The sequence below is a fragment of the Malaya genurostris genome, unplaced genomic scaffold (genome assembly GCF_030247185.1).
Source record: "Malaya genurostris strain Urasoe2022 unplaced genomic scaffold, Malgen_1.1 HiC_scaffold_22, whole genome shotgun sequence".
Lineage (NCBI taxonomy): Eukaryota > Metazoa > Arthropoda > Insecta > Diptera > Culicidae > Malaya > Malaya genurostris.
In genome coordinates, this window is record NW_026682652.1 from 18,725 (window position 1) to 40,699 (window position 21,975).

Below are 21,975 nucleotides of genomic sequence, written 5' to 3' on the forward strand. Positions count from 1 at the left end.
GAAGCTTTACATACGATACTTTTTTGTAAGTTATGGGCGTTGCATGCGTTACTTTTTTTAAGGCTAAGGTGTTATGAAGCGTTACTTTTTTGTAAATTAATATGCTTATAATTTACAAAAAAGTAACGCTTCATAACACCTTAGCCGTCAATTTTTTTGTAAGTTACAAGTGTTACGAAGCGTTACTTTTTCGTAAGTTATAGACGTTACGAAGCTTTTCATGTGATACTTTTTTGTAAGTTATAGGTTAAAAGGCGTTTCATGAGTTATTTTTTTTGTAAATTATCAGCGTTATTTTTTGTAAGTTATAGTTTCTACGAACCGTTACATACGTTACGTTTTCGAAATTTATACGCGTTATGAAGTTTTTATGTCACTATCGTTACATGTGTTACTTTTTGTGACTAATAGGCGTTATAAACTGTTTCGTGTGTTATTGTTTTGTAAATAACAGATGTAACGAAGGGTTACATGTGTAACTTTTTGTAAATTACTTGAATAATACTTATAGCTCTTTTGCAAACATTTATAGCCCTTACAAGAGCTGTTTCGTAAAATTTTCTTCATCTTTGTTCACTTTTCGTGACGTTTTTCTCCAATGCAAAGGACCAGCCGCTGACTGCTGATGTAATTGCTCTGATTTGAAGCGAAACTTCAACTGCGAACGGCGCACAAAATAAATCCCGTAGGCAAAATGCCGATTTAATAATACCAAACGGAGGTAAATGTCATAGTAACTCTTTGCAAAATGTTGTGGAGGCTAAAAAAAAGAACCAAACAATTAAGTCACTTCGTTGTTCATGTCATTTCCCTCGAATGTACATCGCAGTAACAGCAAGGAAATGCTTGATTCTGTACCTGAAACTGAATTCTGAAACTGAAACTATATTCGGGAGCTGAATTCTTGATACAATTCGTGAACAGACCTCTGGACCTGAACCAATTGAAATGAGGTTATTAGGATGCACTTGATTTACTTCCTGTTATGTTGATACGTTAGATATAACAAAGAATACTCACGATCAAAAAATCCCAGAGAGTAAATTTTGAAATGGTCCCCCATAGTCAAGTAAGACGTATTCACGTCAAAATACGAAAATTTTCTGAGTAAACATTTCTAGTGGAATAACCGGCAATGGTCGATTAGCTCGTCATCAACTTTCTGCTAGTTAGCATTCTGTTCTATTGCTAGCACTTGGGCTTAAATAAAGTTTTAGGTTTTATTTCCAGGAAAACCAAGCTTGTTTGTGTTTTTTATGTTAAAAAAAACCTTTCTACAATTAACGCAAATTTACACGATAATTTCCTCCAAGAATGTCAACAATAAACGCGTTTATAGTAATCAAGTTTAAAAAGGCTTTTTTATTCAGGATAATTATATTTAGTGCTTCGATAATGAGAAAATTACTGATAGAAAACACCGCCACCGAATTGATTCACCATGGAACATTTCTGTACCCATATTAAACCGATAAAATTTTATGGGCGTATTTTAATGATGTAAACATTGGTACCATATTGTTTCACATTTTTTAATCGTTCCGTGCATCGCTCGATGTCCCAGTACACGGATGCATGGACTTTTTGAATATGTAAAACAAGCAAAATAATGAGCGTGACATTTAATTTAATTATGTTGCTCTTCCAACTGCTTTTCAATACTCGCACAGAAACATCGGGGTTTGTTTGCCCGAACTATCAATTGAATAACGTAATTGAGATTAACTGTATAATAATGAAAACGATTCGGCGTGAACAAAAACTTTGGACATATGTTTGTTTGTTTCAGTGAGATATTAGATATTATGATACGTGTTTAAAATGAACTTTTTCGTTTATCGTTGCTTATTGTTTTGTCTATTAGGAATAATCAATCGATTTCACTACAATTCTGCAGCTTGGCCACTTTGTTTAGGATATTCCAAATTTTTACACACTTAGGGCATGTTCAGAAGTATTCTAGTTCTAGTTGCATAATTTATGTCTGTTTTAAAATTTAAATCTAGAATTTATAACAAAATAAGCTGGCAGCCCTAGCAGCGTTTTATCTGTGTTTCAAATATAGAAAAAATGTTCTATACCAGTTTTGAATTTGACAGTTGAACCGGTCGAATAAATAAAACTAAAACGTCTTGCTGGGGATACGTTTGTTTCAGTTTCAGTTATATTACAGACATATGAATCTTGCAGCTGCTGAATTTGCTCTTAGTCTGTGAACCATTTCGCGGTTAATTTTAAATTTGGTTAAAATCTGACACTTGAGCGGTTATCTTGTGTCCAGTAGTTAAATTTGACAATTTCAAAATTTGACGGACAGAAAGTTATTTGGGTTTATTGTCCACTGGAAATGATTTCAGCTAAAGAATTAATATTAGAATTTTCATTGCAAGATTTTTTTCAATGTCGGAAAATAACTATCGATTTGTCAAAAATAACTATGCTCTCGAGCAGGGTTTTTTTTGACAACATCAAATTAACCGCTCGAGTGTCAGATTTTAACCAAAAGTTAAAATGGTTCACAACCTTAGAAAATTTGATAGAATTTTAAAAAATTAAATGGTTTACAATACTCGATACGTATACAAAGTTTCATCCAAATCGGAGTCTCGGTTCAGCTTTTGCTCGCTTTTCTTCTGTTTATTTCTGGAATTGCTGTGAAGTCTCGTTTAAGTGGATTTTTTAATCTTTGCTTCCTGAAGTTTGTTTTCGGTTTTCCGAAGTTATGGAGTTCTAATGGCGGATTCTATATGCGTATTCTTTGTTGTTTTTATGGTTTATGTGGTGAATGTCATCAGTATAAAAAATACCTCAGTGCCAAAGTCTACGTGCGTTACTTTTTTGTAAGTTATAGGCGTTACGAAGCGTTACGTGTGTTACTTTTTGTGAGTTATAGGTGTTACAAAGCGTTACATGCGTTACTTTTTTGTTATAGGCGTTACGAAGCGTTACATGCGTTACTTTTTTGTAAGTTAGAGGCGTTATGAAGCGTTACATGTGTCACTTTTTAGTAAATAATAGGCGTGACGAAGCGTTACTTGTGTTACTTTTTTGTAAGTTATAGGCGTTATGGAACGTTACATGTGTCACATTTTAGTAAATTATAGGTGTTACGAAGCTTTCATGCTTTACTTTTCGTGAGTTATAAACGTTACATGCGTCATATTTTTGTGAGTCATATGCGTTATGAAGCGTTTCTTTTTGGTAAGTTAAAGGCGTTACGTGTGCTACTTTTTTGTGAGTTATAAGCGTTACGAAGCGTTACTTGTGTTACTTTTTTGTAAGTTATAGGCGTTATGGAACGTTACATGTGTCACATTTTAGTAAATTATAGGTGTTACGAAGCTTTCATGCTTTACTTTTCGTGAGTTATAAACGTTACATGCGTCATATTTTTGTGAGTCATATGCGTTATGAAGCGTTTCTTTTTGGTAAGTTAAAGGCGTTACGTGTGCTACTTTTTTGTGAGTTATAAGCGTTACGAAGCGTTACTTGTGTTACTTTTTTGTAAGTTATAGGTGTTACGAAGCGTTACATGCGTTACTTTTTAGTTAATTATAGGCGTTATGAAGCGTTATATGCGTTATTTTTTCGTTAATTAAAGGCATTACGAAGCGTTATATGCGTTACCTTTTAGTAAGTTATAGGCGTGACGAAGCGTTACATGCGTTACTTTTTATATGTTATAGATATTTCGAAGTGTTACATGCGTTACCTTGTTGTAAATTATAAGCGTTACGAAGCGTTACATGCGGTCATATTTTGTAGATTAAAGGCTGTACGAAGCGTTACATGTGTTATTTTTCTGTAAGTTACTGGCGTTACGAAGTGTTACACGTGTTACTTTCTTGTATGTTAAAGGCGTTACGAAAAGTTACATTTGTTACTTGAAATAAGTTTTAGGCGTTACAAAGCGTTACATGCTGTACTTTTTTAAGAGTTATAGGCGTTACGAAGTTTTACATGTGTTTATTGTAATATTTAGTTGTTACAAAACGTTACATGTGTTACATTTTTAAATGGTACAAGCATTACAAGGCGTTACATCTGTTATTCCTTTGAATGTTTTGTATGGTAGGAAGCGTTATATGTGTTACTTTTTGTAAGTTATTAGTGTTAAACAGCGTTACAAGAGTTATGGCATTCCAATTTTAACACATTGAAGAGTCACTTATTTGCAAAATCTACTGGAAATGTCAAAATTATGAGACGATTAGAAATGATCCTACAACGACATGGAATACACTGGTCAAAATAAGCACGATTATGTGTCTTATCGAAACGAAAACTTGAATCTAATTTTGAAGGAAAATGAGCAAAAATATTTTTGAAAAGAATTAATTGTTCTTTTCTATCTATTACAGTATTCAACAGCCACGTACCCAGACAGAGGGGGGAGAGGGGGGGGGGTTATAAGGGGTATAGAGGCGGGAAGATCAAGTGCCTGCAAGAGTGGGAGTTTAATGAAAAGTTCTAATTCTCTGGAAACGATACTTCTTGATGAGTACAAATATTACTAGCACTTCAGTGGAGACCCTAACGGTATTTAAAGTGGGGGAGGGAAGTGTCGTGGATGTAGTAAGGGGAGGGTTACATACGAATACTTCAAATTTTGCCACACGTACTATTCGCTAAGTTTTTGCAATGACTGAGTGGAAACATATAACACATGGATCAATAAGTCCCAAGACTAACAATGGAAACAACATTTTTTTTGCAAATTTTTTTTCTATTCATCAACATAATCACCTTTTAGGGTGATACAATGGTTCCAACGTTTTTCCAATTTTTCAATACCATGTTTATAAAAAATTTTATCTTTCGCTTCAAAATAAGCTTCAGTTTCAGCGATGACCTCCTCATTCGAGACATATCTTTTTCCCTGGAGCATTTTTTTAAGATCAGCAAAGAGCCAGTAGTCACTGGGGGCTAAATCTGGCGAGTATGGGGGGTGGGGAAGCAGATCAAAGCCCAACTCGTTCAATTTCGCCATTGTTTTCATCGACTTGTGGCAGGGTGCATTGTCTTGATGAAAAAGGATGCGATGTGCATGTGCGATCGTTTTTGCGATTTCCTCCTTCAAACGCACCAGTAAGTCAATATAATAATCACTGTTGATCGATTTACCTTTTTCGAGGTAGTCAATGAAAATCACGCCATGCGTATCCCAAAAAACTACAAGGATCAGCCCCATGGGGTTGTTCGAGCCGTTGATGTGGAACAAGGCAACCAAAATTTCCAATGATTGACATTTTCAATTAATCGTCACACTTTGAATCCACAAAGTCTGCTTAGATTGATCCTTATCAACACCGAACACGCGAACCCAGAACATAGGCTCTATTTATCGTGATTTGTATTTGTTTCGTAGCCGACGAAATTACATCAATAGCCCAAATGTATACAATTAAATGTTTGTACATGCTTGCGATACGGATATCGATATTTAAGCTTCTCTTCACCAAGCTTGTGTTCAAGTTTTGTATGCAAGCAGTTATTTTTATACCGTTTCTCTACCATTACTACCATTTTGCGATTTCGGTTGAAGCGATAAAATATTGCTCATTATTAATCGAGTCCATCTTATATAAATTAGAAATTAGTCTTATGCACTCAAAATTTACCCTGGGGTAGTTGTCAATTTCTCAGGCGAAACGACATAACATGGGATTTCATCCAATCTTGCATGACACAAGATCAGAGCATACCAATAAAAGCTTCAAATCGTTTATGGCACTTTTTGTCTTGCTGTGTAGCAACAACCTACCCCTAACAAGCTACGCATAAGACTGAAACGTTAGCTATAATTTCGCTTCGATTTGTAGATTCGCGTGCTTCCAACAGCTTTGCTTTTGCTTCGATTGACCAATCAGAGCGCTGCTTTCCCTTTGATATATCGCTTACTCCTTCAAAACCGTCGACTATGGCAGGGAAATCCGGTATGCCGGAGATTTTTTGCATGCAAAATAGGATACTGCTAGCTATTAATCCACATTTCAATGATATACTATTAAAAATACATGGCTATGAACATTCAAATCAATACGTAGAAATATTTCCAATCAAATGGTGACATGATATTAATAACTGATACAAAATTGACTGAGCTGTAATTGTTCAAAACCTGACCACATTTCTACATGTATTTTTCTTGAGTTTCTAGTTTGCACCCCTATATAGAAAACAAAAATGTGTTCCACATTAAAAAATTATCTTTTCTGTTAGATTTTCATTTATGTGGCTTCTCCAATATACGTTTTCACTCAGTCATTCCAAAAGCTGAGCTTAGTTATGGCAACTTTGCGTCATACCAACTAAAATTACTAAATCGTACTTTTTACTGATCGTAGAAAAGGAGATTTAGTAAGGATTCTGAAGCGAAAATCAATATTTTTTACGAGTACAGATCTTTTCCGACAAACGCAGTGACCGATGTTTTCACTATTTAAACAAAGTTTACACAATAGTCGCAAACAAAGTTCTTCTGTTCAGGTATTGAAAGAATTAAAAAAACCCTCCGGGGAAAAAGTTTGCTGTTTTTCATGAATTTGATTGGAAAAAATTTGGTAAAACTAGTCGATTGTTGTTTTGACTACACTGAAAATCAAGTTTACCTGTTTTTTAAGGAGACATTACTCATTGTCGAGCTCTTCTATAAGCTACCCAAAATTAGGTCGTTATCTACTCAAACTTTGACTTGATCGTAAAAAATGGGTAGCGTGCTTTGCTATGGCATAACACTTTGGGTAAACTTACACTTATCTAAATTTTGAGGTCATCACACGTTACCTAAAATTGGGGAGATGTGCATCATCTTAGTTGGGTTTGGATAGGTTTTGACCCAACATTAGATATCGGCTGGGAAGAGTGTATACTTTCATTTTTGATTTATCGTGCTGGCAGTTTAACAATGACATCCAGCAAAGACACACACCCTACACGGAAAATGAAACGTTTCAATGAGGTGTCACTCATCCAACTGAGCAATGACATACTCCCAGTAAAGTTACCTGTATGCATGAAAGCAAAAAAAATATCTCAATTGTTTCAACCAATAGTTCAGTTATTTGAACTTAAGACACAACCAGGACATGAAACGACAATTGCAATATCGTCATTTTGTAATCTGTGGTTTCTTCGATCCCACCTGAGGCGTTATATTTTCTAATCAAAATGGATCAAACCCATCCCAGTTCGACGTCTAACTGCTATATGAATGCCAAATTCGGGAAGCCTTAATCTGAGGGCTTATGTCATCTAGTTACATAGAAAAAAAAAACCCTAAAGAGCGAATATAAGCTGACACATGTCAACATCCTCCAATATCACGTCTTCGGCAATAAACCCGTTATTTGTTTACTTCTCTCTAATAGTGTCCTTATGATGAACAACAACAAGATTACATCCAACCATACTCACCCTGGACGCATCACGAAATTTGTGACTCATGATGTGATACAGCAACGGATTGATGCACGTTGATAGGAAGTACAGAATGCCGGAAATGTACGTCAGGACAGTGTAAACCGTGAAGAAGAATTCGTTGTCCGTGTTGGTGACGGCTCCGTACACCGCCAGCAGCCGCTGTGCGTGGAATGGAGCCCAGCAGAAGAAGAACGTCGCCACGACAGCCACTGGCGAACATGAAATAAATCCGGTTATGATTGAACGACCGAACTTACCCTGATTTCACCCGAACTTACCCAGCATGCGTATCACACGTGTTTGACCGGTGATTCCACGGCTTCCCGCACCACCGGATGTGGTGTTGAAACTGCTGGTGCCACCATTCCCAGTGCCACTTCCTGCCGCACCCTGACGTTTTACGGCCTGCAGTAGTTTACTCTTCCGCAGCTTGATTCCAATTAGCACGTACAGCACGGCAATGACCGTCATCGGACCGACGAAGAACAGAAAGCTGGACACCTCGAAGGCATGCTCAAAGTGGCGGTTTTTTATCTACGACAAAATGAAAAGTGTGGAAAATGGTTATTAAATGTTCTGCTCGGCTGCCAGCTTCTGATGGATGGCTGCTATGTGACAGCTCAGAGAACTTTTACGGAACGGGTCCGCTTAGGTGCTTGACAGCCATGAAAAGGGTTGACACTATGTTTGTTGGCTGGAAGCACATCAATCTAAATGAAATATTTGTAAATTTTAGTCTTCGTTACAATAAACTCCTAATTCACTATTTACTCATTTTTAGGGGGTACCGGTTCTTCAATCCTGTCTCGCCACTTTCGATTTAAAGCAACCCGGTAAACCTTGTTTTGCGATTCGTCGAAGGCCCTTTTGAAAGGGATTGTCTAATATTGCTTTTGTTTGTCCAGTGAGTATTTCAATTTGATGAGAACCAACATTTAATAAACCTTCAACATTTCGGGTTATCTGTTAGATCTGCCGCGAATCCTGATGTGGGTTTTAATTCAACGGCTTGAAACTGATTTTATTTTATAGCCAGTTTTTTTTTATATTTAGTTGAGAAAATAATTTGAATCCGTTTCGTTCGTTGAGCTAACTAATTGAAAATACGTCGAATTTGTCGGGAATGGCTGGACCGACTCATTACATTACAAAAAAGGTACATTTTTTTCAGTGCTAGTTTTGACAAGACTCGGAAAATCCTCCGAATTTTTCAGTCATTTTCACCCTGTAGATAGATCAAAGTATTTCAAAGGTCTGTATGTTTTTGGTTTTGTCAAATTTTTCAAAATTTCCATCGAAAATTTCCTAAAACCACCCGCGCGCATGGTAATTGGACGATGACCTTAATTGGAGAAACAACGATCGCTGAAGGATTTAAAACCATTTTGTCGTGAAAACAACTTACTTTACTATGGGGCGCCTTTTAAAAATTTACCCTCTGAGAGAGTGATAAGTTTTAGATAGTGAAGATCTCTTGTTGTATCTATCAATTTATGATAACAGTTTCAGTTGTATGACGTAATCATGAATAGTTGAAAATCGAAGTTTTTTTTGAAATATTTGGTGTCAACGAGTATCGAAGAAGAAAACTCATGAAGCCTTTGCCTTTGCCTATGAAAAGAAGAAGAAAAAATCATAGCAGCAAATTACCTGTATGGTTCAATTCACAACTAAAACATTTGAAAAATAGGAAACAAAAAGCACACAAAACTTACAAACAAGAAAAAAGTAACGCTTATCTTCAAAATTACTTAAATCTATGCAATCAACTCAAAATAGCCATTAACACAGCACATGAAGAATATAACCGCAAAACTGAAACACGAAACGAAATAAAGACTTGTCCTAAGAACTTTTTTAACTACACAAAAACTAAACTAAAAAGCAACAATTTTTCATCTCAAATGCACCTCGACGAACATGTAGGGAAAAATAGTACAGAAATCTGCAATCAATTTGCAAATTTTTTTCAAGAAGTATATACATCTTATTCAGAAACTGACCGTGATCTATCAGAGCATGACATTTCGACAGCACTGAAAAACTTAGACGCCTCAAAAGGGCCTGGACCTGACAGTATACCACCAATATTTTTAAAAAATCTTGCTGGAGAACTTACACTACCACTACAACTACTTTTTCACTTATTACTTAATAAATGTACTTTTCCTAAAGCATGGAAATCTTCCTTTCTTGTACCAATATTTAAATCTGGTGCAAAATCTAGCATTCGGAACTACCGTGGAATTGCCATTATTTCATGCATTCCAAAATTATTTGAAAAAATTGTAAACGAAAAACTTATTCATCAACTTAAAAATGTAAAGAGAAAGAAGTCTTCCTCCAAATTACCAAAAAAGACACCTAAAATTTCATCTTCAAAAAAAGATCCCCGTGTTAAACAAAAAAAGTCAAAACCAAAGACTGTGCCTCCTGGTTTGTCAAATTCACAAACCAATCCAGGATCTAGTACAGAAAAAGATAATAATCCAGTGGGCTCCATTTCACAGCCACCAACAGGATTACTGAAGTTTTCGGAAATTGTTGAATGGATTTTCTCAGCATTCAATATATCTGAACCCTTAAAGACCCTCATAATGGCATTCCTTCCAATAGCTAGAACCTTTTTGAAGCAGTTATCAGCTCAATGGCCAATTGTCTCAGGTTTTGTATCTTTTGATGGATAATTTATCACCCGTCGCAAATGATACAATCACTGTCCTGCAGTGGAATTGTCGAAGCATCATGCCAAAACTTGATTCATTTAAAATATTATTGCATAGTCAAAAATGTGATGTATTTGCTTTATGCGAAACATGGCTTACTTCAAACATACACTCTTAGAAAAAATGAAATTTACGCTTGACGTAAATTCAAGTTTGCCGTAATTTCTTCGGTGATGACACAATATTACATCTACTAACATGTAAACATACATTTTGCGTCTGTATCGATGTAAGTTTCAGCTAAAACAACTGTGAAGTTAATGATACGACTTATCTTTAAATGCTTTATATTGTGAATGTAAGTAAATCGCGACGCTCCTTTTATGTGCATCTAAAAAGATGTAACATTTTTTAAGTGTGTAGCTTTAAATTTTAATGATTTTAACATTATACGTCTCGATAGAGACTCTCCGTATGGTGGAGTGCTTTTGGGAATTAAGAAATGCTATTCCTTTTATAGATTAAACATCCCTTCAACTTCTAGTATAGAAGTTGTTGCTTGCCAAATAAACATTAAAGGCAAAGATATTTGCATAGCTTCGGTTTATATTCCTCCAAAAGCACAAGTTGGACAGCAACAGCTTAATGAAATGGTTGAAGCCCTTCCTGCACCACGATTGATTCTGGGGGATTTAAATTCGCACGGTATTATGTGGGGTTCCGTTTACAATGATAGCAGATCATCTTTAATACAAAACATTTGTGACAATTTTAGCATGACGGTATTAAATATGGGTAGCATGACACGGATCCCAAGACCTCCGGCACGCCCAAGTGCATTAGATCTATCTCTTTGCTCAACATCAATTCGACTAGATTGCACCTGGAAAATACTGCCTGATTTACACGGTAGCGATCATTTACCAATCATCATCTCAATTAGCAGTAGCAATTGCATTGCTACTTCCGCTAGTATTCCATATGATTTGACAAAAAATATCGACTGGATTAAATACCAAAGTAGTATCTCTAGTATTTTGAATTCAATGGAAGAGCTCCCTCCACTTGAAGAATATGACTTCCTCATTTGTTCGATTCTGGAGGCAGCAGAACAATCCCAAACTAAACGCTTTCCTGGGCCAACGACTAACAGAAGGCCTCCCAACCCCTGGTGGGACAAAGAGTGCTCAGAGGCTAAACTCGCAAAACAAAATGCTTGCAAGACGTTTCTAAAACGGGGAGGAGGAACTCCTCAGAATTTTGAAAAACTTATGGTTTTAGAAACCAAGTACAAGAGCATACTTCGAGCCAAAAAATGTAGCTATTGGAGACATTTTGTCGAAGGTTTGTCAAGAGATACCTCAATGAGCACTCTTTGGAACACGGCCAGACGAATGAGGAATCGTAACGTGGGCAATGAGAGTGATGAATACTCGAACCGATGGATATTTGACTTTGCTAGGAAAGTTTGCCCAGATTCTGTTCCTACGCAGAGCATTATACGGGAATCTCCTCCAAATAATGGTTTTATTAATAACCCATTTTCAATGATGGAATTTTCTATAGCACTCTTGTCTTGTAACAATAACGCTCCAGGGTTGGACAGAATTAAATTCAACTTGGTGAAGAATCTGCCCAACCTCGCAAAAAGACGTTTGTTGGAATTGTTCAACAAGTTTCTTGAGCAAAATATTGTTCCACCTGACTGGAGACAAGTGAAAGTTATCGCCATTCAAAAACCGGGGAAACCAGCTTCCAATCACAACTCATATAGACCCATTGCGATGTTGTCCTGCATCAGAAAATTGTTCGAAAAAATTATTCTACGACGTCTCGACACTTGGGTCGAGACGAACGGTTTGTTGTCAGATACTCAGTTTGGCTTCCGTAGAAATAAAGGGACGAATGATTGCCTTGCATTACTTTCGTCTGACATCCAAATTGCCTTCGCTCAAAAGCAACAAATGGCATCTGTATTTTTAGACATTAAAGGAGCATTTGATTCAGTTTCCATTGATGTTCTTTCAGACAAGCTTCACCAAAATGGACTCCCAGCGGTTATAAATAATTATTTGCACAACCTTTTGTCAGAGAAACACATGCATTTTTCACATGGCGATTTGGCAACACTCAGAAATAGTTACATGGGTCTCCCGCAAGGCTCATGCCTCAGTCCGCTCCTCTATAATTTTTACGTAAATGACATTGACAGCTGTCTAGTAACCCCATGTACACTAAGACAATTGGCAGATGATGGCGTGGTTTCAGTTACTGGACCCAAAGCTATTGATCTGCATAAACCATTGCAAGATACCTTAGATAACTTGTCCGATTGGGCTGTTCATCTTGGTATCGAATTCTCTGCGGAGAAAACAGAGTTAGTCGTCTTTTCAAGAAAGCATGATCCCGCGCAGCTTCAGCTCCATATGATGGGAAGAATGATCCAACAGGTTTTAACTTTTAAATACCTCGGGGTGTGGTTCGATTCCAAATGCACGTGGGGAGGACACATTAGGTTTCTGATAACAAAATGCCAACAAAGAGTAAATTTTCTTCGAACAATAACAGGGTCTTGGTGGGGTGCTCATCCGGAAGATCTAATAAAATTGTATCAGACAACGATACTTTCAGTGATGGAATATGGATGCGTTTGCTTTCGTTCCGCTGCAAACTCTCATATTATCAAACTGGAGCGAATTCAGTATCGTTGTTTGCGAATTGCTTTAGGGTGCATGCATTCGACACATACAATGAGTCTTGAAGTTCTGGCGGGAGTTCTTCCATTAAAAGATCGATTTTGGGAGCTTTCATCACGCCTGCTAATAAGATGTGAGGTGCTGAATCCCATGGTAATTAATAATTTCGAACGACTAGTCGAGCTTCGATCTCAAACAAAATTCATGACAGTATATTTTAACCATATGTCACAGGAAATCAACCCTTCAAGATATATTCCTATCCGTGTCAGCCTCCTAAATGTCCCTGACTCAACTTTATTTTTCGATACATCCATGCAGCGCGAAGTGCGTGGAATCCCGGATCATCTACGTTCGACGGAAATCCCAAAAATATTTTCAAGTAAGTTCAGGCATATTGACTCTGAGAAAATGTTTTACACGGACGGATCGCGAATTGAAGAAGCGACAGGGTTTGGTATGTTCAACAATAATGTTTCGGCCTCATTTAGGCTTCAAGAACCTGCATCTGTTTATATAGCAGAGCTAGCAGCAGTTCATTATAGTTTGAGTGTAATCGTCACATTAATTCCAAACCATTATTTCCTCTTCACAGATAGTCTGAGTGCAATTGAAGCCATTCGCTCAAACATGACTGGCAAGACTGAACCGTTTTTCCTGGGCAAAATAAAACAGTGCCTGAACGACATATTGAACAATAATTATCTAATCACTATAGTCTGGGTCCCGGCTCATTGCTCCATTCCTGGCAATGAAAGAGCCGATATTTTAGCCAAACGTGGTGCTATTGAGGGTGAAATTTATGAGAGACCAATTGCTTTCAACGAATTCTATAGCTCGTCTCGCCAAAGAACACTTGCCAGCTGGCAAGCTTCTTGGGATAAAGATGATCTGGGTCGGTGGATGCACTCAATTATTCCGAAAATATCGACAAAGGCATGGTTCAGGGGACTGGATGTGAGTAGAGATTTCATTCGTGTGATGTCCAGACTCATGTCCAATCACTACACGTTAGATGCACATCTCCTTCGAATTGGGCTCTCCGAGACTAATCATTGTGCTTGTGGCGAAGGTTATCGAGATATTGATCATGTCGTTTGGACATGCGTGGAGTATCGTGATGTCAGATCTCAACTAATAAATTCTTTGCGTACCCAAGGTAGACTATCCAATATCCCAGTTCGAGACATTCTTGCTTGTCGTGACCTTTCATACATGAAACTTATTTATCATTTCATAAAGAAAACTGGAGTTTCAATTTAATAAAGGCCCCTTTCAAGACTTAGTTCTGATCCCAGCTGCGTCCATGAGTTCAACCAATAGCTAAATTAGAATAAAAATAATGTAATGATACAAACAAACTCGAAACAGTTTATGAAATTATTAACAAAATGTCTGAAAATAACAGCTTATTTTATAATTTATAGAAGTTAATCGTTTGGTTCAAATAATATTTCCGAGTAGATTTCATAATTAATGACGAGTTACCTAAGATGATATTTAAGTAATAAGAGAATATGTTTTAATAAATGCAAAACGTTGTGACTATGTTAGAATTAAATTAGGATAAGAATATTATGTAAAAGTGATGCTACGGCGAAGAAAAACTTATGTAAACTGCCTTAAGAAATAAACGTATTTATGAAAAAAAAACTTAAAAATGTAATAACAAACAAACAACATGGCTTTTTTAAAGGCCGCTCAACTACAACAAATCTCTTAGAATTTACGACATTCACTCTGAATGCAATGGACGCTGGCAACTACGTAGAAACTCTTTACACAGACTTTAGCAAAGCTTTCGACTGTATTGACATACCTTTACTTCTACAAAAAATACAAAAATATGGTATAGAACATAGCCTTCTGGAATGGCTCAAATCATACTTAACGAATCGTGTTCAGGTAGTCCGCTTCCACAACATTCTGTCTGAACCAATTAATGTAACTTCTGGCGTACCTCAGGGCTCTCACTTAGGGCCTCTCCTTTTCATTTTACATATGAACGACATTTCCTTCATACTCAAAAATCTGAAAGTGCTTATATATGCAGACGACATGAAACTCTTCATGTCAATTAAAAATATCAACGACGCTGTAATATTCCAGAACGAAAGCAATCTATTCCACATTTGGTGCTGCAAAAGTCTACTCTAACTCAATGTAAAAAAATGTAACTCAATAGCTTTCAGTAGGAAAAATGAAACTATATCCACAAACATACATCTAGGAAATCAACTTGTAGAAAAATGTAAAATTGTAAGAGATTTAGGCGTAATCTTAGACTCCAAGCTCACTTTGGTGGAACACTACAATACCATAATCAATAAAGCTAATAGCATGCTGGGCTTTATTAAACGCTTCAGTCATAACTTTCAGGACCCATACACAATAAAATTATTATACACTACATATGTCAGACCTATTTTGGAATATTGCAGCCTAGTATGGAATCCATACAATATTATTCACGAAGAACACGTCGAATTTATTCAAAAACAATTTGTTTTATATTCACTTCGTAAATTAAACTGGACAGCATTTCCTCTACCATCATATGAAGCACGCTGCATGCTCATCAATATTCAAACACTTAAAGAACGCCGCGACCTTGCAATGCTTTATTTTATCAGCAACATTATTTCTCAACACATTCGGTCGTCAAATGGTGAGATAACTAAGTCCTCACAAGTCCCTATCTCATGCCTCCCCGAGCGTCTATGATGACATTTGGTCAATAGAACGGCGTCGACTGGGTGCTATCGCCTTCTGCGTTAGTAGCAGAATGAGAGGGTGCGAAATGGCTTGTAGGTAGAAGCCCATCCCAAAGTGCAATGTTTATCATAGTATATTACAACATATAATTCTTTTCTTTATTACATCATGTATTATTATTATTATTATTATTATTATTATTATTATTATTATTATTATTATTATTATTATTATTATTATTATTATTATTATTATTATTATTATTATTAGAGCGTAACTTACACTGCGACATTAACTGTTATATTGTATAATAGCATATTGTTTCATATATTATCGTCTTACACTATTTTATGTGGTTATATACTATGTTGTATGGTATTATACTGCATTGCTTAATATCATATTATATTGTATTATATTATATTATATTATATTATATTATATTATATTATATTATATTATATTATATTATATTGTATTATATTATATTATAGGGTTTATTATGAGTAGTACTACGTACCTATGCGCAAAATATAAATTTGTTTCCCTTATAAGTTATCATTTTTAAAGTAACATTTAACTAAATATCAAGGTCGTCACAAGATGAGCTTGGTCCTCACTGGTTCCTGTTTCATGCCTACACGTGTGTCTGTGGTGACAATTGGTCGATGGAATGCGTTGATGGCAGAATGAGAGGATGAGAAATGACATATAAATTCAAGTAATAGAATATCATAGCATATCGCAACATATCTTTTTATTCATTGTATTATTTAGTATATATTTCATTGTACTATATTATATTATTTTTCATTATTATTTTCATTGTAGTTATCACTATTGTTATTATTACTAATTCGTCATCGATAATAATAACATATATTATTTAAAGATGTGGATATTAGTATTGCTATTAGAAGAGAAATATTCTACTTCCTGCAGTATTGCGAAGATAGAAGAGCATAAATAACACTCTACATCAACTGTTATTTTATATATTGTTTTATAATATATTATATTATATTGTATGACATTGTATTATATTATAGTATATTATGTTACATTATATTATTTTGTAATCTATCATCTATCATTTTATGTTATATTAATTTCATTACACTATTTTTCATTGTATTTATCAATATAAAACATTTATCACGTAAAGGGGAGGGAGCATCAGGGCATCGTACGAATTGATGACTGGACGAGGGATTTTGGATAGCCAGCCCAAGTCACTTGAAGGAAACTTGTTTCCTTCTGAAGGTTTGAAATGAGTCTGACGCGCCCTTCTCAAACAAACCATCAGGCGGGTTCAAGCATGTATAGCGATATGCTTCATCCATGCACTGGATATTATGGTTGGAAGAGCATCTTTTATTCCCGCGGAATACGAGTAAGTGACTCTACTTACGTATCCGCCCAACCCTTTTTGTTCGCTTTTCGGTAACAGCTATAGTAAAAAGATGAATGGATGAGTCATATCGGGGCTACTGTAAGTCTACCCGCATCCACTGGCAAGTCCTTGAACTGATGGTGGCTTCACTTCACATCACATCACAACACATTATTTCTCACATTCAATCACCTTCTTTATTATCGCAACTAAATTTTTATACACCTAGCCGTCAATTACGAACCAGGAAATTATTTTTAGAAAAAAACACTAGAACAAATTATGCAAAATATAGCCCAATCAATCGTATAATGCGCCACTACTATCAATATTGCGAACATCTTGACCTTTGTATGTCCAAAAATGAAATGAAATTCGCAAAATCAATTTCTCTTCAAAGAATATCGACTGCGTCATGCAACTGCTAGTCGTTTGCATTGAAGCAAAATACAACGAAAAGTGAACAATGACGGAGAACATTATACAAAATCAACCCTTTTTATGGCTCCAAATGTTATCTAAAGAACTGAAATTCACTCGGAAGTGAATACAATGATCAGGTTAATTTAATATTGGGCACCTATTCAAAATTTATCACATAGTTGAGCTATAAGTTTTCGATCGCGAATATTTCTTGTCTTATTTAACGTTTCTACATAATATTTTCACTTAGTCATCGGAGATATTATTAGTATTTTGGAATATAATTTTCAGTAGTACGACACGACCACAAATAACTCGAAAAGAAAAAATCTCTAATTTATTTGATAATTGAAGAAGATAAAAATTTGATGCTACATTCATTGCTTAGTTATGTCTCTGACATTACCAACCCGCCATTTTTTTTAATGGGAAAGTGTGCAGAAACTTTTAAAACATTCCTCTGTTTGGTTCAGGTTATCGTTGGAAGATATGATTCATGCTCAAAGTTATGAAATCAAACGATGAAATTGACGACTTTTTTTCTGCGGCTTTCCCCAAACCGTCAATTCAACAGTAATGACTGATGGCGCCAGTAAATACAACGCAACTATTCTTGATTGAGTAATTTCCCCACCCCAAGCACAACGGAGACTCCCTGCCAATTATCGTCACTGTGCATGGAGTTTGTTCGATTAGTCATTTAATGGCAAAAATTATCTGAATGTGGGATGATAAGAGGGATCACGATTTTTGCGGTGGGATGAGAAAAAAAAAAATATACCCTCGCATCCCGCTGAATGACAACAAATTCAATAAACTCTGTATGCATTGAGGGATGACAGTCTGCTGACCACACTCCGTTAGGTAGTTCCTCCAAAAGCACATAGGTACTTCTGAAAAGCACTCGTCACGGTGATCCTGTTTCCGACTTACCGTGCAGAGCCGTGAGTTGACAGTTTCCACCACTCCGAACTGGAGCGCTTGGGGGGTGGCCAATCCGAATGCTATCAACCAGATTGCGATCACAAACTTGATGGCCCGTGACAGTTTCGACATTGTGTGGGACCTGCGAGGGAAAGGAATAAAAAGTGGTGGGATTTTATACTGCCGAAATGGTTGACGGGTGGTTTGTGGTCTGAAAAACCTATAAGCTGGGAAGTCAAGTACGACGGTCGAACTTGGTGTGAAAATTTTATAAACCCGATTAGACTTTTTTGTTAGTACGAATTTCAATTTCAGTTAGTGAGGTTACCAACATACTTACCGAAACGGGTGGCAAATGGCAATGTACCGTTCGACGGTGAATGAAGTGATTGTCAGTACGGTTGCGTTGGTAGCCGTTTCCGAGAGCAGTCCGGTGATTATGCATGCCACTTGGTTGAACGGATACGCGTACGGATACCAGGTACCGTACACTTCCAGTGGCATTCCTGGAAAGAGGAAAACGAGGAAAATGCTGTTTCATGTATTATTGATAATTGATAACTGTTATGGAGTCACTGGAAATTTTTATATCAAATTATGCAAATTTTTACCGGACGATCAGTTTTACGCAATAGATATATAATTCATACACGTATCCACGATTTTATTTCGGGAGGGGCCAGTTAACTTTACCAGTTCCGGAAGTACAGGAAAAGCGGTCAAAAACATCGAAATGGAACTCACATTGATTTCTCAGATATTGCTTGGCCTATTTCACGTTCCAATGTCTTGTACTTTTAATTTACAAATCACGAAAATTTCATTTTTTTCTGTGACAGGCCTGGAATAAACGACCGAACGAAAAAGGGATCTAAAAAGTTTACAGAAAAAATAGATCAAAAAAAGCTAAACTGACTGAAAAATCATAAATGATTAAATCCACCGAACGATTAGGGTAAAAAGCAATGCAAAATAAAAAGACAGACCAAATAATGCATTGAAAAATCCAAATCGCTGAGAAAACTTGAAAAATTTATGATTTCCAAACAGAAAAATAAGAAAAACTGCCGAAAAAGATTAAAAATAAAAAATAAATGAATATAATAATAATAATTGAAATATAAACAAAACAATACCTGAAAACACATAAAATTCCAAAACCACAAAATAAATAGCTAGAAAAAATGAAAAGACTGGACGAAAACGGCTGAATGATTGAAAGCCGAAAAAAACAAGCAAATATTTAAAACAAGGCTTTATGGGATTGAAATACTAGAAAGCCAAAAGCACTGGAAAGTGTGTCAAAATCTTGTTCGCGCATCGTCAAAATCCGAGCTACTCGCAAGCAACCCGCCCGTCGCGAGCAACCTTGTCTTGTCTTGTCTTCTTGTCTTCTTGTCTTCTTGTCTTCTTGTCTTCTTGTCTTCTTGTCTTCTTGTCTTCTTGTCTTCTTGTCTTCTTGTCTTCTTGTCTTCTTGTCTTCTTGTCTTCTTGTCTTCTTGTCTTCTTGTCTTCTTGTCTTCTTGTCTTCTTGTCTTCTTGTCTTCTTGTCTTCTTGTCTTCTTGTCTTCTTGTCTTCTTGTCTTCTTGTCTTCTTGTCTTCTTGTCTTCTTGTCTTCTTGTCTTCTTGTCTTCTTGTCTTCTTGTCTTCTTGTCTTCTTGTCTTCTTGTCTTCTTGTCTTCTTGTCTTCTTGTCTTCTTGTCTTCTTGTCTTCTTGTCTTCTTGTCTTCTTGTCTTCTTGTCTTCTTGTCTTCTTGTCTTCTTGTCTTCTTGTCTTCTTGTCTTCTTGTCTTCTTGTCTTCTTGTCTTCTTGTCTTCTTGTCTTCTTGTCTTCTTGTCTTCTTGTCTTCTTGTCTTCTTGTCTTCTTGTCTTCTTGTCTTCCTGTCTTCTTGTCTTCCTGTCTTCTTGTCTTCCTGTCTTCTTGTCTTCTTGTCTTCTTGTCTTCTTGTCTTCTTGTCTTCTTGTCTTCTTGTCTTCTTGTCTTCTTGTCTTCTTGTCTTCTTGTCTTCTTGTCTTCTTGTCTTCCTGTCTTCTTGTCTTCCTGTCTTCTTGTCTTCCTGTCTTCTTGTCTTCTTGTCTTCTTGTCTTCTTGTCTTCTTGTCTTCTTGTCTTCTTGTCTTCTTGTCTTCTTGTCTTCCTGTCTTCTTGTCTTCCTGTCTTCTTGTCTTCTTGTCTTCCTGTCTTCTTGTCTTCCTGTCTTCTTGTCTTCTTGTCTTCTTGTCTTCTTGTCTTCTTGTCTTCTTGTCTTCTTGTCTTCTTGTCTTCTTGTCTTCTTGTCTTCTTGTCTTCTTGTCTTCTTGTCTTCTTGTCTTCTTGTCTTCTTGTCTTCTTGTCTTCTTGTCTTCTTGTCTTCTTGTCTTCTTGTCTTCTTGTCTTCTTGTCTTCTTGTCTTCTTGTCTTCTTGTCTTCTTGTCTTCTTGTCTTCTTGTCTTCTTGTCTTCTTGTCTTCTTGTCTTCTTGTCTTCTTGTCTTCTTGTCTTCTTGTCTTCTTGTCTTCTTGTCTTCTTGTCTTCTTGTCTTCGTGTCTTCTTGTCTTCTTGTCTTCTTGTCTTCTTGTCTTCTTGTCTTCTTGTCTTCTTGTCTTCTTGTCTTCTTGTCTTCTTGTCTTCTTGTCTTCTTGTCTTCTTGTCTTCTTGTCTTCTTGTCTTCTTGTCTTCTTGTCTTCTTGTCTTCTTGTCTTCTTGTCTTCTTGTCTTCTTGTCTTCTTGTCTTCTTGTCTTCTTGTCTTCTTGTCTTCTTGTCTTCTTGTCTTCTTGTCTTCTTGTCTTCTTGTCTTCTTGTCTTCTTGTCTTCTTGTCTTCTTGTCTTCTTGTCTTCTTGTCTTCTTGTCTTCTTGTCTTCTTGTCTTCTTGTCTTCTTGTCTTCTTGTCTTCTTGTCTTCTTGTCTTCTTGTCTTCTTGTCTTCTTGTCTTCTTGTCTTCTTGTCTTCTTGTCTTCTTGTCTTCTTGTCTTCTTGTCTTCTTGTCTTCTTGTCTTCTTGTCTTCTTGTCTTCTTGTCTTCTTGTCTTCTTGTCTTCTTGTCTTCTTGTCTTCTTGTCTTCTTGTCTTCTTGTCTTCTTGTCTTCTTGTCTTCTTGTCTTCTTGTCTTCTTGTCTTCTTGTCTTCTTGTCTTCTTGTCTTCTTGTCTTCTTGTCTTCTTGTCTTCTTGTCTTCTTGTCTTCTTGTCTTCTTGTCTTCTTGTCTTCTTGTCTTCTTGTCTTCTTGTCTTCTTGTTTTCTTGTCTTCTTGTTTTCTTGTCTTCTTGTCTTCTTGTCTTCTTGTCTTCTTGTCTTCTTGTCTTCTTGTCTTCTTGTCTTCTTGTCTTCTTGTCTTCTTGTCTTCTTGTCTTCTTGTCTTCTTGTCTTCTTGTCTTCTTGTCTTCTTGTCTTCTTGTCTTCTTGTCTTCTTGTCTTCTTGTCTTCTTGTCTTCTTGTCTTCTTGTCTTCTTGTCTTCTTGTCTTCTTGTCTTCTTGTCTTCTTGTCTTCTTGTCTTCTTGTCTTCTTGTCTTCTTGTCTTCTTGTCTTCTTGTCTTCTTGTCTTCTTGTCTTCTTGTCTTCTTGTCTTCTTGTCTTCTTGTCTTCTTGTCTTCTTGTCTTCTTGTCTTCTTGTCTTCTTGTCTTCTTGTCTTCTTGTCTTCTTGTCTTCTTGTCTTCTTGTCTTCTTGTCTTCTTGTCTTCTTGTCTTCTTGTCTTCTTGTCTTCTTGTCTTCTTGTCTTCTTGTCTTCTTGTCTTCTTGTCTTCTTGTCTTCTTGTC

General features: G+C 36.3%; 1 protein-coding gene across 1 annotated transcript in view; it reads right to left on the reverse strand.

Annotated features, from left to right (window-relative positions):
• The window catches only part of LOC131439954 (pyrokinin-1 receptor-like), an 84,151-nt gene that overhangs the window by 4,151 nt on the left and 58,025 nt on the right, over nucleotides 1-21,975 (reverse strand). The window contains exons 2-5 of the mRNA XM_058611075.1: nucleotides 18,580-18,745; nucleotides 18,249-18,381; nucleotides 7,701-7,956; nucleotides 7,417-7,631 (exon numbers count right to left, since the gene is read on the reverse strand). Of these exons, the coding sequence (XP_058467058.1) occupies nucleotides 7,417-7,631; nucleotides 7,701-7,956; nucleotides 18,249-18,381; nucleotides 18,580-18,745 (770 nt within the window). The remainder of the gene's footprint in view (nucleotides 1-7,416; nucleotides 7,632-7,700; nucleotides 7,957-18,248; nucleotides 18,382-18,579; nucleotides 18,746-21,975) is intronic.